The 18,614-nt window shown below is 41.7% G+C and overlaps 2 protein-coding genes across 3 annotated transcripts in view; one reads left to right on the top strand and one right to left on the bottom strand.

The window, feature by feature from the left end:
• EZR (ezrin) overlaps positions 1 to 10,240 on the top strand; it is a 38,466-nt gene extending 28,226 nt beyond the window's left edge. For both annotated transcript variants that reach the window (XM_051615659.1, XM_051615660.1), the window contains 7 exons: positions 1,190 to 1,286; positions 4,440 to 4,603; positions 5,529 to 5,659; positions 6,339 to 6,499; positions 6,790 to 6,882; positions 7,815 to 8,066; positions 8,786 to 10,240. In XM_051615659.1, the coding sequence (XP_051471619.1) occupies positions 1,190 to 1,286; positions 4,440 to 4,603; positions 5,529 to 5,659; positions 6,339 to 6,499; positions 6,790 to 6,882; positions 7,815 to 8,066; positions 8,786 to 8,950 (1,063 nt within the window). In that variant the 3' untranslated portion in view covers positions 8,951 to 10,240. The remainder of the gene's footprint in view (positions 1 to 1,189; positions 1,287 to 4,439; positions 4,604 to 5,528; positions 5,660 to 6,338; positions 6,500 to 6,789; positions 6,883 to 7,814; positions 8,067 to 8,785) is intronic.
• Positions 10,241 to 10,905: 665 nt separating this feature from the next.
• SYTL3 (synaptotagmin like 3) overlaps positions 10,906 to 18,614 on the bottom strand; it is a 29,208-nt gene continuing 21,499 nt past the window's right edge. The window contains exons 10-15 of the mRNA XM_051615658.1: positions 17,399 to 17,498; positions 15,209 to 15,379; positions 14,890 to 14,989; positions 13,721 to 13,820; positions 12,615 to 12,820; positions 10,906 to 11,390 (exon numbers count right to left, since the gene is read on the bottom strand). Of these exons, the coding sequence (XP_051471618.1) occupies positions 11,260 to 11,390; positions 12,615 to 12,820; positions 13,721 to 13,820; positions 14,890 to 14,989; positions 15,209 to 15,379; positions 17,399 to 17,498 (808 nt within the window). The 3' untranslated portion in view covers positions 10,906 to 11,259. The remainder of the gene's footprint in view (positions 11,391 to 12,614; positions 12,821 to 13,720; positions 13,821 to 14,889; positions 14,990 to 15,208; positions 15,380 to 17,398; positions 17,499 to 18,614) is intronic.

Here is an 18,614-nt window from a genome sequence, read left to right as displayed (position 1 = left end):
ACTAAGCGTGAAATACTTGTGTCTTCAAATCATTTGCTAGAAGTAATGGTCAGCACTTCAGTGTGTCAGACGCATGTATTGGAGGGGTTAGATGATAACCCTAAGATTGCTTGTTGGTGTTATCACTTATGTAAGAGACTCTTCTTGATCGTTAACGGCTATTCTAGAGATTATACCTTGCCTTGATAAGAGCAGAATAAAGTAATAATATTGTGATACTAAACATTGATATTTGGTTGGGGGGAATTAAAGAAATGAGTCAAATATGCAAGTCCTTGTAATACTAGAACTTGCTGCAGAGCTGGGCAGGTATATAAGGGTGAAGTACTGGAACGACTTGGAAACATCTGATCTCATGGATAACTTGATGCTTTTTATATGCAAGCGTCTGGAGAAATTAAAGCAAAGGAAAATCTCAAATGATTAGTGAAGCTTAAAGAAGTAATTTTAAAGAAACATACAGACCTGAATTCCTAAGCAGCAAGGAAGAGCTGGGAAGTCTGACTCTTGCCCTCTGCTCCGTAGGGGAGCTTTCCAATAGGAGAGGGCCACATGGCACAGCCCCTTGCAACCAAGGTGTATAGTTCTGCTTTCCAACTAGTGGGATAGGCCAAAAGAGCAGTTTGCATGGAAGGAAAGAGCAGGGCTCTTTGTTACTTGCCTTGCCTGTAATCTAGGGGAGGAAACAAAAGACCAGAAGTCTGCTTCTGCCAATTGTGTTTGTGCCTGCCCAGCACTGCAGAAGCAAAGGCAGCATGGAGGTAACTGGGCTAGCTGTGACACTGCAGGGTAGACTTCTATGTGGGAGCTAGAAGGTGTGGGGAGCAGCCAAATTACTTTGGCTTCTGCCCCCCATGATATATGACAAGCCTCCTGGAAGCACAAATTTTAGGCCCTGATTTCAAAGAAATTAACTTAAAGCAGATGTTTGGTAAAGCTGAGTGTGTGGCCTTGGTAGAAACCATCCCTGTTGCATTTGGTGGCTGGCCAACATGAAAAGAGTCTCTGTAAGGGAGCTAACTGGGCTTCTTCCCCTGTTCCCTGTGGGTTTTTTGTTCAGCTGCTGTTTTCTATCTCTTGGGAGAGCTGTGTGAAGCGTTGCATCCTGCTGAGTCTGTGTGTATAGAAGCAATGTGGGGAAAAAATATGTTAATTGCAGCATCTCCTAAAGTATTTCACTTCTTTCCAGGCTGACTCCAAAGATTGGGTTCCCTTGGAGTGAAATCAGGAACATCTCCTTCAATGACAAGAAGTTTGTTATAAAGCCTATTGACAAGAAGGCACCAGTAAGTATTTCTAGAATAGTTTCCTGGATACTGCATATGAACAACTAATACTGTTTCATCTCAAACTAGTCTTTGCAGTGGAGAAAACTGCAGATATTCTAGATGCAAAACTAGCCTTAGTATTTAGGTTGTATTTAGAGCTGTCTGTTCCTCTGTGCAACATAAAGAAAGGGCTTATGGAGGTATCTAACATGGAGAAAGACAAGGATTTAACAACTGCAGAGTCCCTTTATTCTTCTAGCAAACTAGGTAGCCTTATGCTTAAATCTTAATTCTAGTTCTGTGAGTCTTCTGTGCAGCCAGATTATACTGACACTAGTCTCCTCATTTCTTTCAGTGCATGGAAACTGGTGGGTAACTGTTGTTGTTGTTCATTAAAACAAATGCCACAAAAATCATTCAAATGCTTCTGCAAAACCACATGGATACCTGTGGCTCCCAAACTTAATGTTCACTGCTTGCTTCCACGCTACTGAAAGAGTAAAAGTCAGTAAAGGATTATGGTGTTCATTGACTTTTTTGAATACTGGCTTAAATGGCAAGGATGGGTTTTCTGTTGAGGACTGGAATGTAGCTACCAGTGACTGTTGTTATTCAATACTTAGAAACATGTTTCCAGAGTTATTTTAGTGAATTAGCAACTTACTTTGACCTATTGAGAAAATAAAGTGGAATAACTGGTATAGGTGGATCTTATTCTGTCAGTCTTGTGAAACTATTGGAATAGTTTGAGAAAGGCCCCCTCTTCTTCTCTTTCCCCACCCCAGTACTTGTCCTTGGTGAGTAAGTACAGCCCTGAGAAATAATAAGCAGTTAGGCTTTGACAAAGAGTGATGGCTTATAAATCTCTGTAACAGAAAAAGATCCTCCCAGTCATTTAAAGGATACCAATGCACAGTGTGCAGCAGGGCTTTCTTCCAGGTAGCAGCCTGGGTTTCTGGGGAGAGGATTTTTCTGTGATACTGTTAGTGAAAGCCAACAGAACTCCAGAGATACGAAGCTGATTTCTGTCAGGCATGCTTTTCTCCATAAAATGCCCTCTTGAACATGTTGTACACATTACAAAATATTAATTTTCTGTTTATAGATCACAGCTTTCTACCCACTCCTCAACAGTAAATCTGACTGAGTTTGAAATGGGAGACTGGCAAGAGGCTGATACAGAAAAGTGCTAACATTGAAAACCTCAGTTATGTTTCCTCCCAAAATGTCAATTGTCCCTTTCAACCTGGGTGGTGGTATATTTAAAGCTATGTGTGAAAGAAGAATTTATTTGGATGCTGACTCTGAGCGTTCAGGAGATTGTCTGGATCTCTTCATATGCTTGTGTCTCCTTTTAAAAAGACAAGTATTATAACTACAGCAGAATATTCAGTCCACCTGTGATGTGAATTGGAAGCTCCCCTTTAATTTGGAGGATTCTAAATGTCAGTGTTTAAATGGACACTAACATAATGGGTAGAGTCCTGTGGCATCTTGCCCAGAATAAGCTTTTTAATTTTCAGGCCAGTCTGCCCACTTCCTTTAACATCTTCAGCACACTATCTTTAAAATATCAAGCTGCAATGCTCCCAGTTGCAGGATACCAGGGAGAGGCTGGAGAGGAAGAAGGGAGGGGAGCCTTTTATGTTCTTATGCAAACGTTTTGTCCTTTGGTTATGACCTTAAATGACAAAGGCAACTACTGTCCATGCCCTCAGTATTTCCTTCCATGTAAGTCAGCCTTGCCTCAGGGTAGAACCTGTTCATTTCAAGGTACACAAGCTGTTTGTTTTTAAGATTACTTGTCAGAAATAAGAGGTTAGATGGATGGCTCACAGGTAGAGTTGACAGTGTCAGACCTGTGCAGCTCAGAATGGCTCTGGCAGGATTTATTGGGGAAGCACAACACAGGATGCTGGTGGCCTCTTTTGCAGTCAGTATGTGAATTAGGAAAATGCATGGAAGAAAACAAGTGTTTATGAGTGTATTCATGTTCATTTTAATAGTACTTGCACAGCCTTTCATTGCTTCTAGAGTGACTTCTAGTTTTCTCAGAGATAGCCACAACCTGTGCTTCTGAGCAATTAAAAACATGGTCACTGCTGCCATGCAGAAGTGTAGAGCCTCTGTCCCCCTTTCTCATTTCCAGCCCTTCCAACAGGGAGGCAATCCACAGGAGAGTCATTCTAAGGAATGGGTGCTGGTTACAGGAGTAGTGTGGCAACCTTCCCACTGCCCATATCACCTTCCACATAGTACACAAAAAAAGGCACAAAGGTGCAGCAGAGTTTATTCACTGTGTAAGTTCAGACTGCATTGTAAACATGTATGGTTGTGAACTCAAAAACCATCAGGCAGGTAATAAACTTGGCCCCATGTATCCCTTTCTTAGCAGATTTACTTCTAGGAGATCAGGTGTGGTGTATAGTTTCTGTAAAAGTCTAATTATAAGACATAATAATAAATTTGGGGCAGTTCTTTTTGAAAAACCAGAAAATTTAGAATATCTTGTGTTATTTTATTGCCTGCAACCCAGCATTCAAAATAACCTGTATGTTTGGTCGTTCAAAAAAAAAAAAAAAAGCTTTCATTTGAGACTCTTGTAACAGCCTGGGCCAAGTTAACTAGGAAATGCCATGGAGAGGAAAAGAATGAAATTGGAAGGTATTTCTTCTCTTTCTCTGAAAAAACACAGATGGTGCCTTGAATTTTTATTCAAATAGGTCAGAAAATTCTGTGGAATTACTTTAATAGTCTGCAACACATTTTTAGTTTCATACTTTATCTTTCAGTCACAAAACCATGCAAACTTAACAACTAGTTAATACTAGAGGTCTGTGAGTTGCCCAGATGGTTACCTGCCAACCCAGAACTTTCTGCAGCATTTCCAGACTCCACAAAATCTTTTCCAAATGGAGATTTGTTAATTTTCTCTAAAAGCTACTCTTTTTCTAAAAGAGTAACTTGTCAATTCTATGTAGACTTCAAGTGGAGAATACAAATAACAGTTGTTTTGGCGTCAGTTGATGTTGGCAGTCCCTGCTGCTGTATTTAAGAGGCCTGTGTATGTGTCTCAACTACAGTGTAATTAGTGGCAAGATGATGCCTGCAGCTAGTGGGGAGAAGAGAGAGCACATGTGGAAAACTGACTGTGTGCTGTCTGTCTTCTAGGACTTTGTGTTTTATGCCCCTCGTCTGAGAATTAACAAGCGGATCCTGCAGCTCTGTATGGGCAACCACGAGCTGTACATGCGGCGCAGGAAGCCTGACACCATTGAGGTGCAACAGATGAAAGCCCAGGCCCGGGAGGAGAAGCACCAGAAGCAACTGGAAAGGTGAGCGTGAGTATGGACAGCAGGGATGGGGTGGCAGAGAAGAATGACACTGAGCTGCCAAGGTTCAGCAGCAGGTAATGTGGGTTCCGCTTAGGCAAGGCCATGAGCTGTCCCGCCTTGGCGAGGTGCATGTGAAGCCCCAGAGCTCTGGCATGTGGGTGTGGACTTGGGACATCCTGCAGCAGGACCCTAAGTGTTGCTCTTCTGACTCTGACCTGTGGCCACATAGTCTGCTGTCCTGTTTGCAGTCTGTTTGCAGAGTTGCAAGGAAATATGCAGGTAGAGGCACACTAGGCTCTAGTGTGGTGGTGCACACCTAGAAAGGGCTTCTCCTGAGTCTTGAGTGTTAGAACCTGATTCATGTGTTGGACCATGGAATGGTTGGGAGTAAGGGAGAAACCCTCACAGGGAGGATGTGTGTACACTGTGAAGAGAGAAGGGACTGGGGAAGGAAAAAGGATTAGCAATTCCATTACACTTCTACCACTGGCTGCACATTGCTTATTATTCAAGAAATTATGCTGCTCTTCTCCTGTATTTGTGCTTGTTTTGCTTGTTTTTCTTCATCCCCTCAGTGCTCTTGTTTTTACACCTAGACTTTCCTTATGACAGAAGTAACAAAGTTAAATCTTCTCTGCTGTGCAGTACAGAGTTTGGTTTTCTTTCTCTGAATCTATGTGGTGTTACTAAATTTCTGTGGCAGGCAACAAAAAACCAAAAAATTTAATGAAATGCAGTATCCAAAACTGACCAAAGTTCGAACGTGATGAAGGAACAGGCTGTTTGTGTATTTCTGTTTTTTGGCTCTTGTTTTATGGTGGTTGCTTCCCGTTGAACTGCCTAGAGAGATGCCCAGCCAACTTTCTTGCCTTGCTGTAGTTTAGGTCTGAAAGTGAGCTCCAAGCATAAAATCTATTTCTAACAGGCAACAACTGGAAAATGAAAAGAAGAAAAGGGAGACAATTGAGAGGGAGAAAGAGCAAATGTTGAGGGAGAAGGAGGAGCTGCTGGTGAGGCTACAAGAATATGAGCTGAAGACTCAGAAAGCAGAGAAAGGTAAAGTACTTGTACAGGCTGACCAGATCACATGTACTGTGCTCCCTAGAAGGGTGATATGGGTCCCTGCCTACACCAAGCCTGAGTCTGGTGACACTGGGATCCATTGGCAAGGCTCACCAGTATCTGCCTATACAGATAAATACATACATGTTGCATGCACTGCTGAGATCATCCAAAGAGTGAAAGTAGCATAAAATCTGGTGGTTGTATTTGGGAATAGAAGGGCACGACTGTTGCCAAGAGGGTTTTAGTAGTAGAGCCTCTTCCAGCAGTGAGCAAGAATTCACCTTGCAAGTACTTTTAACTTAACCCCTAAAAAAAAAAGTACTTTTTGAACAAGTCTTTCAAGTGACACAGAAGCTTCTGTTTCAATGCACAGATGAGCAGACTGGAGACAGCAACATCCGGGCCTTGCAGTAAACTGTCCATTAATCATGTCAGTGTTACAGACTTCAGTGCAGATATCTTGCAGAAGATTTATTGTAATGTGCAGCTGACTACTTCTCAATTCAGTTATTTGACATATTATGCAAATAACCACTCTGAGGTGCCCAGTGAAGGGATATTGCATGCTGGAGTCAAGTGCTTGTCATGATTTCTGCAGCTTCCTAAGAGACTGTAGTCCTTTTGCTTGGGCAAGCTTGTGGACTAACTGCATTGATCCATCTTTTTCCAGAGCTCTCTGATCAGATCCAAAGAGCCATTCGGCTGGAGGAGGAAAGGAGACGAGCCCAGGAGGAGGCAGAACGCTTGGAAGCTGATCGTTTAGCTGCTCTGCAGGCCAAGGAAGAGCTGGAGAGACAAACTAAGGACCAGATAAAGAGCCAGGAACAGCTGGTAAGACCCAGTCATTTTGAGGATAAGATATATGGGTGTGTTACTAAGCCCTTTGAGTAAGGCAAAGCCTTGTTCTCTGGGGAAAAACAGTGAAATACTACACCATGCAACAGCATCTTTGTGGCACTGTTTTCTATCAGGAGCAATCTGCTTTTAGTTCTTAATTTCCAATTCAGTCTTTATTACAGTGGAGTGCAACACCTGTGTCTTTTCTTGGTCAAGTGTTTCCGTGTTGCGTTTGTTTTGGTTTTTTTAAGAGTCTTTATCATTCTGGTTTTATTATCCAACAGGCTACAGAGCTTGCAGAGTATACAGCCAAGATTGCACTTCTTGAAGAAGCCAGGAGGCGTAAAGAGAGTGAGGTTGAAGAGTGGCAAATCAGAGTGAGTATCTTTGCTTTGTGAAGTTGCTCTCAAGTTCTGCACTTGAGCAGAGCACACTGCAGTGCTTAGCCTGGTGTGACTCCTCTAAACACATGGAGCCAAATGTCCATACACCAGCAGAGAAGGGCAGACTTGTGCTGAACATGCAACATGCCTGCAGAACACCTTTCTTTCACCAAGCCTTCAGTGAGAATTCAAAATGGATGCCTAAAAATGTGCTCATCTTCTTGAAGCCTTGGAGGGGATGGGGTGCACACATAAGTGATGCATTTAATCCATGATGTAATGTCTGAAAACATGACCTCAATCAAGAGAACATGACCTCAATGCAGCCGCACCACAGGTTCCAGTCTGTGAGGAGTGCGTGCTGCTGTTAGCACCTCCTGGTACCTGGGTTGGGAGAGTTGAATCGTTTGATCTACTAAAGCCAAAAATAAATCATGCAAGGCTTGGAGTGCCTGGAGCTCCCAGTGCCCTGGTAACTAGTGCTGGACACATGGGAGGGCAGAACCACCGAAGCAGCAGGGAAGCTGCCAGGCTGGTGTGTAACTGCATTAAAAATGCCAACTCAGGAATCTACATTCTTGCTCTGTGGAACCTGTATTTACAGCCCACAGCTCTTCAGATGGAGAACAGGATGAAGATAACTGTAGCATCCCACAGAATTGTCTTTCCTAGGCAGTGTTTGATTGGAAGAAGATTCTTTGTTTAGATCCCCTGCATGTTAAACCGTAGATGATGATGCATCACTAACAAAAATAAATGTTCTGCAGTCAGACTGTACCAAAGTGCTGTCAGCTGCAGAGGTTAAATTCCCTCTTTCTTACTTTTCATTGTAGCTTGACAAGACTGAGAAGTTAGGCATTGAAGCTTTCTTTAAACTGCTTTAAAGCAAGAAATGCATGAAAATGTTTTTCACTCTTTTCCCAAAGGCCAAGGAAGCCCAGGAGGATCTGGTAAAGACAAAGGAGGAGCTGCACCTGGTCATGACTGCTCCACCTCCACCCCCACCACCTGTCTATGAGCCAGTGAACTATCATGTCCATGATAACTTGCAAGATGAAGGGTCTGAGTACTCTGCCTACAGTGCAGAATTCTCCAGTGAGGGGATCAGGAACGACCGCAATGAGGAGAAGCGCGTTACTGAAGCAGAGAAGAATGAACGTGTACAGAGGCAACTGAGGGTAAGAAAATGTTTGGAGGAGGGGGAGCAATCAAATAATTCCTGGAAAAGAGATCATTCAACCATTTGGTTAAGCACACAACGCATGATAAAGTTGGAGCTGTTCAGCCTGAAGAAGAGAAGGCTCCAGGGAGACTTTTAGTGGCCTTCCAGTACTTGAAAGGGCTACAGAAAAGCTGGGGAGGGACTTTTTACAGGGGCTTTTTGTGATAAGATGAGGGGCAATGGCTTTAAACTGAAAGAGGAATTAGATCTTTGGAAGAAATTCTTTAGTGTGAGGGTGGTGAGACACTTGAACAGGTTGTCCAGAGAAGTTGTGGATGCCCCATCCCTAGAAGTGTTCAAGACCAGGTTGAATGAGGCTCTGAGCAACCTGGTCTTGCAGGTGTCCCTGTCCATGGCAGCAGGGTTGGAATCTGATGATCTTTAAGGTCCCTTCCAACCCAAACTGGTCTGTAATTCTATGATTCTATAGTTTCTCTTAGTTTACAGTTCCTATAGGCAGCTTGAATTAAAAGCAAGGTATATAAAGATTATTTTAATTGCTCAGGCTTTGAGGTGACTTACATCATCCGTAGTGTTTATGGAAAGCACATGTTGTATCCATGTCACTGATCTGTCCTGTCATCTCACAACTGTCAGCTCTCACCAAAGACTGCTACTCTCACAAGCTGAAAGCATCTTGTGTATAACCTGTATTTTATGTTCTGTATGTTGCAGGCACTGACAGATGAGCTGGCCCAGGCTAGAGATGAAAATAAGAGGACCCAAAATGATATTATCCACTCGGAGAACATGCGGCAGGGGCGTGACAAGTACAAGACGCTGCGGCAGATCCGGCAGGGCAACACGAAGCAGAGAATCGATGAGTTTGAAGCCATGTAATGATGTGTATAACAAGAAGGGCAGGACTGTGGGAAGGCAGATCTTAATGCTGTGTTCTTGTTTTGGGGTTGTTTTGTTGTCGTTATTGTTGTGGTTGTTTTTTTTCCCCTGAGGAGGGAGTCACTGTATGACATCTAACAAATGTTCTCTAAACACTGAGGTGTTTGATTCTCCCTTTGATTCCATATCTTCTGTTAAATTGGGTATAGTTAACAACTCATGGTACCACTGATCCTGGTAACTTGCTCATGCCTTTGCTTAGTGCCAAAAGGCCGAATGTCACATCTCTCTTTAAGCAAGAAAAACTTTAACAGGGCCATGTTTCTAGTTGAAGATACATGTCCTGTGCAGGTGCTGGATTCAGCTTGGTCTAAAAATAAGCAACTGTGGGTGACTTTTGTGCCATATGCCTTTGTGTTATTAGTTACAGTGTACAGTCTAACAGTTGAGAAGACAGGTTGTAGGACATTCTTTTTGTCTTGGTCCTGATGACCCCTGACACCCCCACCCCCTGCACACAAAAGAACTGACACCACCCGACAACTATTTTGTGTAGAAATGAGGCTTTTTCTGGTTGCTGTTTTGAACTGGAGAAATTCTGCAGTGATGGCACAGAAGTGTGGCATAGGGACACTGATACCCTCCTCACATAACAACTAGGCAAATACTCAGTTGGAATCTAATACACTATTGTGTTTGCATTCCAGCTTCATTACTGATCAGTTATAGTGTAGTATTTATATATATATATATATAAAAAAAATATGCAATACTAGTTTAAAGGGAAATAGTTTTGCTCTGTATATTTTGTTACTTTTCAGATTTAATAAGACTTGCATCTGTAAAAATGCCTAAACAACACTGTAGTCTGATACAGTGCAGCTGATTATTTGCTATAAAGCATTATTTGTAAAGATCATTTTTTTTACTTAATGGAAATTGTTATATGTACACATGATCCAATATATACAATTTTACTGCACCTATTTTTCTAACAAATTTTCTAATTTTTTTAAATGTTTGATTTAAAGTTTCAGACTCCAAAGATGAAGGGACTGCTTGTTTATATCACAGTTGTATTCTCTCTAGTAGAGAGCATTTCTGTGACCATTCCTTCCCCATTAATCTCCCCCTTTCCTTGAAAATCTGTTAGAAAGTGAGATACAGTATGTTGTCAGCTCTTCTCTTTCCTTTAAGATACCTGTGCTGCTTTATACTTGAGTTGAATCTTGTGTGGTTTTTTATTTGCAGCTGCAAACCATCTAAATAAAAGATCTGCAAAGTAACAAAGGACTTGGAGTCAAGTGTTTCTTGTGTGGGGTGTATTTGCTTAAGGTGTGCTACTGCTCCCTTCGTTCTTGAGCTTAGCATATGAATCCCTGTGCCTCTAACTCTAAATTCCTTAAAAGCCACAATTGACCTGGAAAGGAAGAAAGAAGAACACTTGCTGTAGTGGCAGACTGTCTTCACCCCAGTCCCAGGGTAGAAGAGGTGTTCACCAGCAGCACTAGTTACAGTTGGATATGAAGTTTCTGCTGACTGTTACACTACATCTGAGGCCAGGTGAACTGACACTGGTTGGGCCCTAAGCTTGCATTTCCACCACTTCACATGAATAAATGATAATCATAGCTGAATTCTCATCCTGTCTGATCCAGGTGGTATACAGCACTTGCTAATACTGTCCCACATTCCGCCTGCTGAGAATTTATACCTATAACTGGTTTTCAGCATGATGATACAGCATGCAGTTGAAAGGCATGTGGCCACAGGCCAGGACCTTTTAGGGCCATGTGAAGTTATGCTGGCATGGTAGATAATTCTGAAGCACAAAGGTGGTGGCATCACCCATTTACAGCAAGCAGTTAAAGATAAGCTACTTTTAATTTTCTCTGAACATGTGTAAAACATCAAGATCAGGGTGCAAGTATGTAACATTCTTAAACAACAGTTTATTTTCTCTAAGTATTCCTATCTGTGATAAAATACAGTTCTGCTGTGCCCAGAAATTGAAAACTGTGTATCATCTGGCTACTGTTGCCTTGTCAGCATAATGTATTTCAAACTGAGTTTGTCACTCCTGAAAAAACACTAACCTTATAGTCCAGCTGAAGACATGGATAACAAATCCTTAGCTTTTGGAGAAATAAAACCTTCAGAACATTACACACTTTCAGCTGCATAACTCCAGCTTTCAGGAACTAGGTACAGTTACAGTGTACCTTTCCCCAGACCTGAAAGGTATTTGCTACTTGAATTTAAAACATCAATCACACATGGGGAAGGAGAAGTTGCTGTGGTATAATCTCTCATGACTTAAAGTTTTCCTTATTTGAATGCAGCACAAGTGTGAAGTCCACCCATGTGTTTGGCCTGTGGAGCACTTCCTGCCATTGGAGCACTGACTGAGAAACAAGGTCCACACTGCCACAGGATTCCTCTGCAAGAAAGCAAAAGGAAAGGTTACAGGGTTACTTTTCACTTGGCCTTACCCAACTTCTGGCCCAACTGACTAGGTAACAAACCACCTGCTTATCCCACTTCTCTAGCAGTTTCAGCTGTTCTGTAGCACCTCAGGCATTAATTGCAATAAACTATAGTTACATTTTTGAAGCATTATTTACATCATTTTTAACTAGGATGACTTGCTCTCAGCTTGCAGCACAGAAAAGTGTTTTGGTTTGTATGACTTAAAAGCAGAGGAGCAAGTGTGCCTACTGAAAATAGCAGAATGGCACAAAGCTTCCTGCTTGAGTTCATCTCCCATTACCTGAATGCATGACTTGGCTTAGGGCTTGGACAGTCATCTTCACTCAGAAATCCCTGCTCCAGCAGAAAGAAAAGGCTTGCTAGGATGATCAAAGAAGCTCATGAGGAAGCCTGATAATACTCCTCTAAAGTGCATATTGACACCATAACACAGTGACTGAGCTTCAATATTTTGAACCTTTTCTATCAAATACTGAAACCAAAGCACTGGGAAGACAGATCTCACCAGGCAGTCTTCAAGTATCAATATTTCCCTGCTCAACTACCAGTTAAGCAGGGCCTAGTCAGCGAGAAGAGGGTTCCTCAGCCTTGAGAAAGAGGGCTTGCTCTTATGTCATAACAGAGCCCAAAACTCAGGTGTCCAATAGGCTTTTCTGGGGAAGTTTCACTTTTTGTAACTCCCATTGATTGGAATTGATTTGTGGATGTAAAATAAGAAGCACAAATATAAGCAAGGTGGGAGTCTACTAGATCATAAGGGCTTCTCCTTCCTTTTGATAAGACAGTAGCTTAAAGTAGCCAACTTACAGAAAACAGTTCAAGGAACAAGTCTCAAAAAACCCCACAACCCTAGATTAATTGACTCTGCCCAACTTTTCTGTGCCTGTTTTCTGCATGGCCAGGTGCTGTCACTGAAAGAGACCATGCTGGCCATGGTTTTTCTGAAAATTGCCCAACACCATGAGCTTCTGCACAGACCTGAACTAAACCACATGCATTGGTTCTGGTAGGCTGAAAGCCCAAGATTGCAAGTTGCTTAGGACAGGAGCTGGAGCTGTATGTGTAGGCACATGATTGCAGGTAAAAAGCACAGTGTGAATATTATTATTTAGAATGTAAACTATGTGAACTTTTTCCCCAAATTACCTTCAGTTTTTACTGATGAAGCACTTACTTGCACCAAGTTTGGCTCCTCCTAGGAACTGATCGCTTGGGCTGAAAGCTGTCTGGTCCCAGACAGTCAAGTGTAGGCAGGATTGCTGTAGCTGAGCTGAGGTAACACCATCAAAGACAAACAAATGTTTCCACTGGGGACAGGCTTCTTTCTTCAGAACAGGAGACTTTTGCTTAACCTCTGTTTGGTCTGGCAGGATAAGACAGCTTCCCAAAAACAAGGGGAGTTCAGCAAGGTTACTGATTTCTCAACCAGAAAAATTGAACATTTGCAGTAGTCAAATAGGGCCCTTTGGTTTGCCTCATATAGCAAAAAAGTTCAGCTTAAGTGCAAGATAGAACATGGTGCTAGTGTGTTTATTTTGGGGCTTGCTCCTTTTCCTGTCTGCCTTCGGTGTGGTTGCAAGTAGGCTCTTCAGAGCCGCTTCTCCTTTGCTGTCACTGACTGCTGTAGAAATCTTTACTCCCCACATTGTTACCTAATGTTACCCAATACTGCCTGAAACCTGCCTCTCATTAGATAGAATGCTCACCCATTTCACTGAAGATGGGTGCCACAGAGGGTGAAAGGGCTTTATGAGATGTTGTAAGTGCATCCTACTTCCAATGGCATCTGATGCCTGACAGTAAGACAGGAAAATGATCCCACATAGAAGCTACTCAGCACATTGAAGGAAAATTCAGTCCCTCCTCTTAAAATGTCTAGAATGAAGAGGACAAATAGTTTTCTTTTCAGCACAACCAAAGATATAATTAGTTCTGCAAAGGCTCAGCTGAAAACAGGAATGAAAATACCCTCTTGACTTGCACTTTCTTCCCCTCCTCTTCTAATATCTAAAAGCAGATGCTTAAAATAATGAACTCTGAATTTCAATGTCTTAAGTAGATTCTGAAGTTCCATTCAGGACCCAAAGAGCAGGTCACTGCCCTGCTGAGTGTTGCTGTTGTGCAAATAGCCAAATGCCACCAGGACAAGGAAGCCTGACCAAGACTGTGGACAATGCCACCTTCCTGAGCCAGACTCCTGCTGCAAACACACTAATACAGACCTTTGCACAGAATCTGCGTGACATATTTTCTATCTGAAGTGTTTGGTCTCATACATACCCTTTAACAAATGAGTTCAGCATTCCAGCAGACCTCAGCATGGGCAAGTTCTTGGCCCCAGATATCATAACCTGAAGCTGGCAACTGGGAGCTCCTTGGTCTTTCTTTCCTGAAACAGGAGCATTTATCAATTAGATAATGCATTGGTTCAGCTGATAGCCCAAGCTGCTGCTGTAAGTAAGCAGTAAAATGACTAAGCAGTATTACTGTGATAAGGATTCCTAGTGTTGTATTAGGACCGTTTGAAAGATTTTAACCTGCTGTGATAAGTAAACACAGGGCAGTACCCACAGGAGTGGTTCTCTAAAACACAGCCAGAGGCAGGAGAAAGAGCCAAGCCCACAGTACAACAGTGCTCCTCTGTTACAGCTACAGTTAGAGAGCAGAGACCCAGGACGTAGACAAGCATAGGGAAGAAAAATTGAGGAAAGCAAGCTGGTAACTTTGGGACCATCTGGAATACAAAAGGCAACAAAAATAACATCTAATTAGATCTATTAGTCTCTAGCTGTTGCTATGATCCTGAACACACAGAGCAGTACCCGATCTCTGAACGTCTGCATAACTTGCCATGATCAAGGGAACTAAAGAACAGGAGGTTGTCCTCTCCCCCCAAAGCATTTATTTTACTCCACCTGCAGATGCTTGTTCTCACACACTACAGCAATACTTAAGATATAAGTCTTTCATCACCAAAAACTGAATCCTGACTGTACATTTTGAACCTAACATCTTCCAAGTGAAACAATCTCTAAAATGAGACGACTAGAGGAAGCTAAGGTTGCTGGTCTGGTATCCTTGCCATATCCCTTCCACCTTTTCCCAAAATTGGCAGCTGTCTGCCTTGGTCAGTAAACTGATGCACCATCTCCAGAATAAGATCTACTGGCAACACCATGACAGGCACAAGCTGTCCAGCCAAACAGCTGGAAGGATCATATTGCTGCCATTATAACGTGCAGCTTTCATTGACATTAAAAAGAACAAAAAAATTGAGTTGGCAGGTGCTTGGGTTTTAATAAATTAAAAATATAACACACCACAAACCGGAGTTTGCAGTAGCTGTTACCAATGCCACATAAGAATGCTATATGGACACATTGCCAGTCCTTCATTGATATAAAATCTTTTCTAGCCAAGGGATTAATGTGTGCTGAAATGTTTTATACCTGCAAACTGGAAATGTTTGTACCGGGCTGGTACTGAGAGTCTTGCAGACACAAGGAGTTCGCCGCTGTACTGGGTAAGATAATCTTCAGGCTTTTCAAGCTGTAGGAAGGGACATACAGAAGTCTTCATTACTGCAGTCATTCTATTCCACTGCATGCTCACAGCTTATTTATGTTTGCATCGTGTCTTACTAATAGGCTGGATTGACAGCATTCTTCCCTCCATTACTTCAGAAATAGATCAGAAGGCTGATCTATTTCATAGCTTTCACTACATCCTGCTCTTAAGATACAACTAAGCACAAAAACTAAGAATCACCTTGGCTTTGAGCTGGTACCAGTTGAAAAACAGCATTGAGTTATCTTCAAAATTCCATGCTGCTAGTGGAATCACCACTTCCCCCAAAAACACCCTGGATTTGAGGGCTCCTGCATGCCACACAGAGATCTGAAGCTGCCGGCTTCCCAGCTGTGGGTATTCAATCTTGTACTAGAAGATAAAACATGATTTACAAACTAGTCCACAGGATGGATGCTCCAAGGAAGCCCAGCCACAGCATGGCTGAAGGCATCTGGATGCAGACAGAGACATGTTGTCTGAATGTGCTTTGCAATTTACGTATTGCCCCACTACTTAAATGCTAAATAGTGCTCATACAAATATGAACAAGCATTCCAGGAATACCTTGGCCTGCCTTCCTCACGATTTTGATTACTGATTCAGAACTTTAAATAATCCTTCACCATTTTTTTCTGGGTTTTTTGTTTTTCTGTTTTTCACTCCCAGCAGAATTTGGCTGCTGTGGATATCAGTTCAAGATTAAGACACCTAATAAACATGCTGAAACATCAGAAATCAGTGGACATCTACTCAACGTAGGCAGTAAGGGCAAGGAAGTAAAACGTTTAGTGGTAATTCAGCTGACCACTAATTAGAGCCTTGACCCACTCCTGAAACATAACTAGAGCCCTTTGGGACATTGCTGGGTATCTATTATACCCACAGGACGCTGGTAAATGTGACACCCAGCCTACAGGTGGCTTGCACCCACCGGTACTGAAAGCTGGAGGCAATGGCATGGACAAGGGCAGTGCTACACCCACATTTAGGCTGCTGACTCACAAGCTGGGTGTAGGCTCTGGGTAAATCACACTGGGCTACCCAGGCTTCACAGGAGGACTCACACCCCTCTCACACATGCAGCAACCTAGATGCAGATGCCTTAATTTGCAGCTGAATCACGAGTTGGACCTCAATGTCATGATGTCATTAACCTGCACTAGTGCTGTGCTCTTTTGACCATTTCTGCTGCTCTGGATCTCTGTTTTTTATTATTTAACTAATAATTAAACTAATTTTAAAGATTTCTCACTAAACTACCATTTGTGTTCATGCAGCAGCTCAGGCATGGCTCTCACACTCCCTTTATTGGTTCTGCATGACTCACGCATTGTATATAAACTATAAAATTAGGACCAATTATTCCAATTTCAGGCTCTTTTTTTTCTTCCAACTTAAACCCTGTATACAGATTTAGGGATATATAAGAATTACATAATTTTTGGTTTTGTTATGGAATTTTAACAATGGTCTTTTCAAACATTTTGCCTTTTTCACTCCCTACAAATTCTTGATGTTCATTCTCTCAGTGATGGGGGTAACACTGATACTTTTGTGCAGTTCAGGAAGCAACAATACAAGTTTATCCCTCTGTTAACTTTGTTTCGTATCATTTCATTACTGAAGAACTCATCACCTTATGTGCTACTGCAGCTTGCTGATGCACCTAAAAAATGGTTTTGTAGTGATCAGAGTACAAAACTGGAGCTGGGAACAACCAAACTAGATCCACCTTCAGCTTCACATTTTCACTAAGCATCTGAGGAGTGAGAATAGCAGCTTCTGTTTTCTCCACACAGTTCTTAAAAGGATGCAAGATGTAATACTGCAAGGCATTAAGGGAATTAAAATAATATCTACTGTTCTCTGGTGGGGTTATTAATGTTTGAAATTAGACAGTCCAAAGAGAATGCCTGGCATCAGCTGCACAGGGAAAAGGAAGCAGCCACCATTTTAGAGGTGGTGGAACTGAGTCAGTGTCCAGCTGCCTGCAGAGCCACTCGAGTGCACTGACAAAAGGGGTATCAGCTGAAAGGGGCACTTGGATAAGAGTCACAGCTCTGCAATACACTCAGTTCCTGAACGTCCAAACAGAAGCGTCAATGGAAGACACTTGGCTTTTGTCACAAGGTAACTCAGAACAACACTAGAATCTATTAAGAGCATTTCCATGGATGAAGGCAGACTTTTCCAATGGTTTGCAATTTACTGACGTAGCTCCCAAAGGATTTTTTCTTATTTGGACTGAAAAACATTTTTTTTTTTAAATTATTTCTGTCACTGACTCCTAAATTTGGCCCATCAGGACCAAACTTGCAGGATTGTACATGACAAAAGGAGACACTACCATGGAAAAGGATGCTTATAGAACACCATTGCAAATGATACCTTCAAAGTCTCATTGAATTCTGGATCCACTGTGTTCTTTTTGACAATTGTCTTCCGCTTGCTCCGAGATTTATCAGGAAGCAAATAAACCTTTACATACCTTGTAAACAGAGAAAAGGATGAAGGGAAAGCAACCAGAAGGAAACAAAAAATATCAAAACCCCCACAAACTATGAGGATAAATTAATTTGATGAGAGGAATTTTTTCTTAATTCTTAAGCAATGTTTTTGACTTGGTAATTTTCCAAGCAATAAAATGGCAAATAGTGATTAATATCCTTTCTCAATAAAAGCAGACAAACTCTAAGGATCCCTGTATATCATTCAGTTAATGTGTTTCAATCCTATTCTAATTGGGAAGGGATTATGATTTGAGTAGGAATGTTTTGTCTCCATACTCTTGGCCTCTGATAAAACAGCCACTAAGGAAGCCACCATGTCAGTTGTAGTGACAGCTTTATGATGCAAACACACAATATATTGTGGGCTTGAAGAAAAGCAAACATCAAATCAATCAACTTCAAGAGCATTGCTGTTTGTTCACAAAGAAAATATCTCATCTTTACAACTCCAAGTACAACGTAGCAAAAAAAGGTATAATCATACAAATAATATGTAATAATTCACAACTCTTACAGAAGCTAATTGCTCTAATAACCACTAGAGTGGAAGTAGAAAATTATATAAGAGTGTTCAAAATTGCCCTAACATTAATTCAATGAAAAACAGTAAAAAAAATTCTGGAAGTTGAGTTGGACCAGTATCAAGCACTAATGGCTCCTACCTGAAGTTTAAAGGGTGTGTTTAGGTCACATGAACGTGAATACATATGCCCCTTAATTTGAGTTCAGCAGGCTGTAAGTGTATTATGGCTTTAAAACTAAAGGCTCACATCTTGGCACAGAAAGGGGTGATTCTTAACATAATACTAAGGATTTTTAGACTGTGGTTTTGGTATGTATTTCAGATATTATGATTTAAACCTATTTTTGAAAAGCCTCTTGATTAACTTACTGGGTAAATAAAACCAGCTCTGTCTCAAATCATCAGAACTTGCACATCTTTCATATTCTTTCAAAACTTATCTGTAGGCAAAACTACTTTTAAAAATATTCAGACACTAGAAGTTTCAGCCTCTTACTCTATCACCCCAGATCAATTTAATTAAAAAGTAGCCAGGCAGACCTCAAACCAGGCAACAAACTAAATTCAATAG

The sequence above is a fragment of the Apus apus genome, chromosome 3 (genome assembly GCF_020740795.1).
Source record: "Apus apus isolate bApuApu2 chromosome 3, bApuApu2.pri.cur, whole genome shotgun sequence".
Taxonomy (NCBI): Eukaryota; Metazoa; Chordata; class Aves; order Apodiformes; family Apodidae; genus Apus; species Apus apus.
The sequence above is the reverse complement of the archived record's forward strand: the minus strand, read 5'-3'. Positions and strand labels throughout refer to the sequence as shown.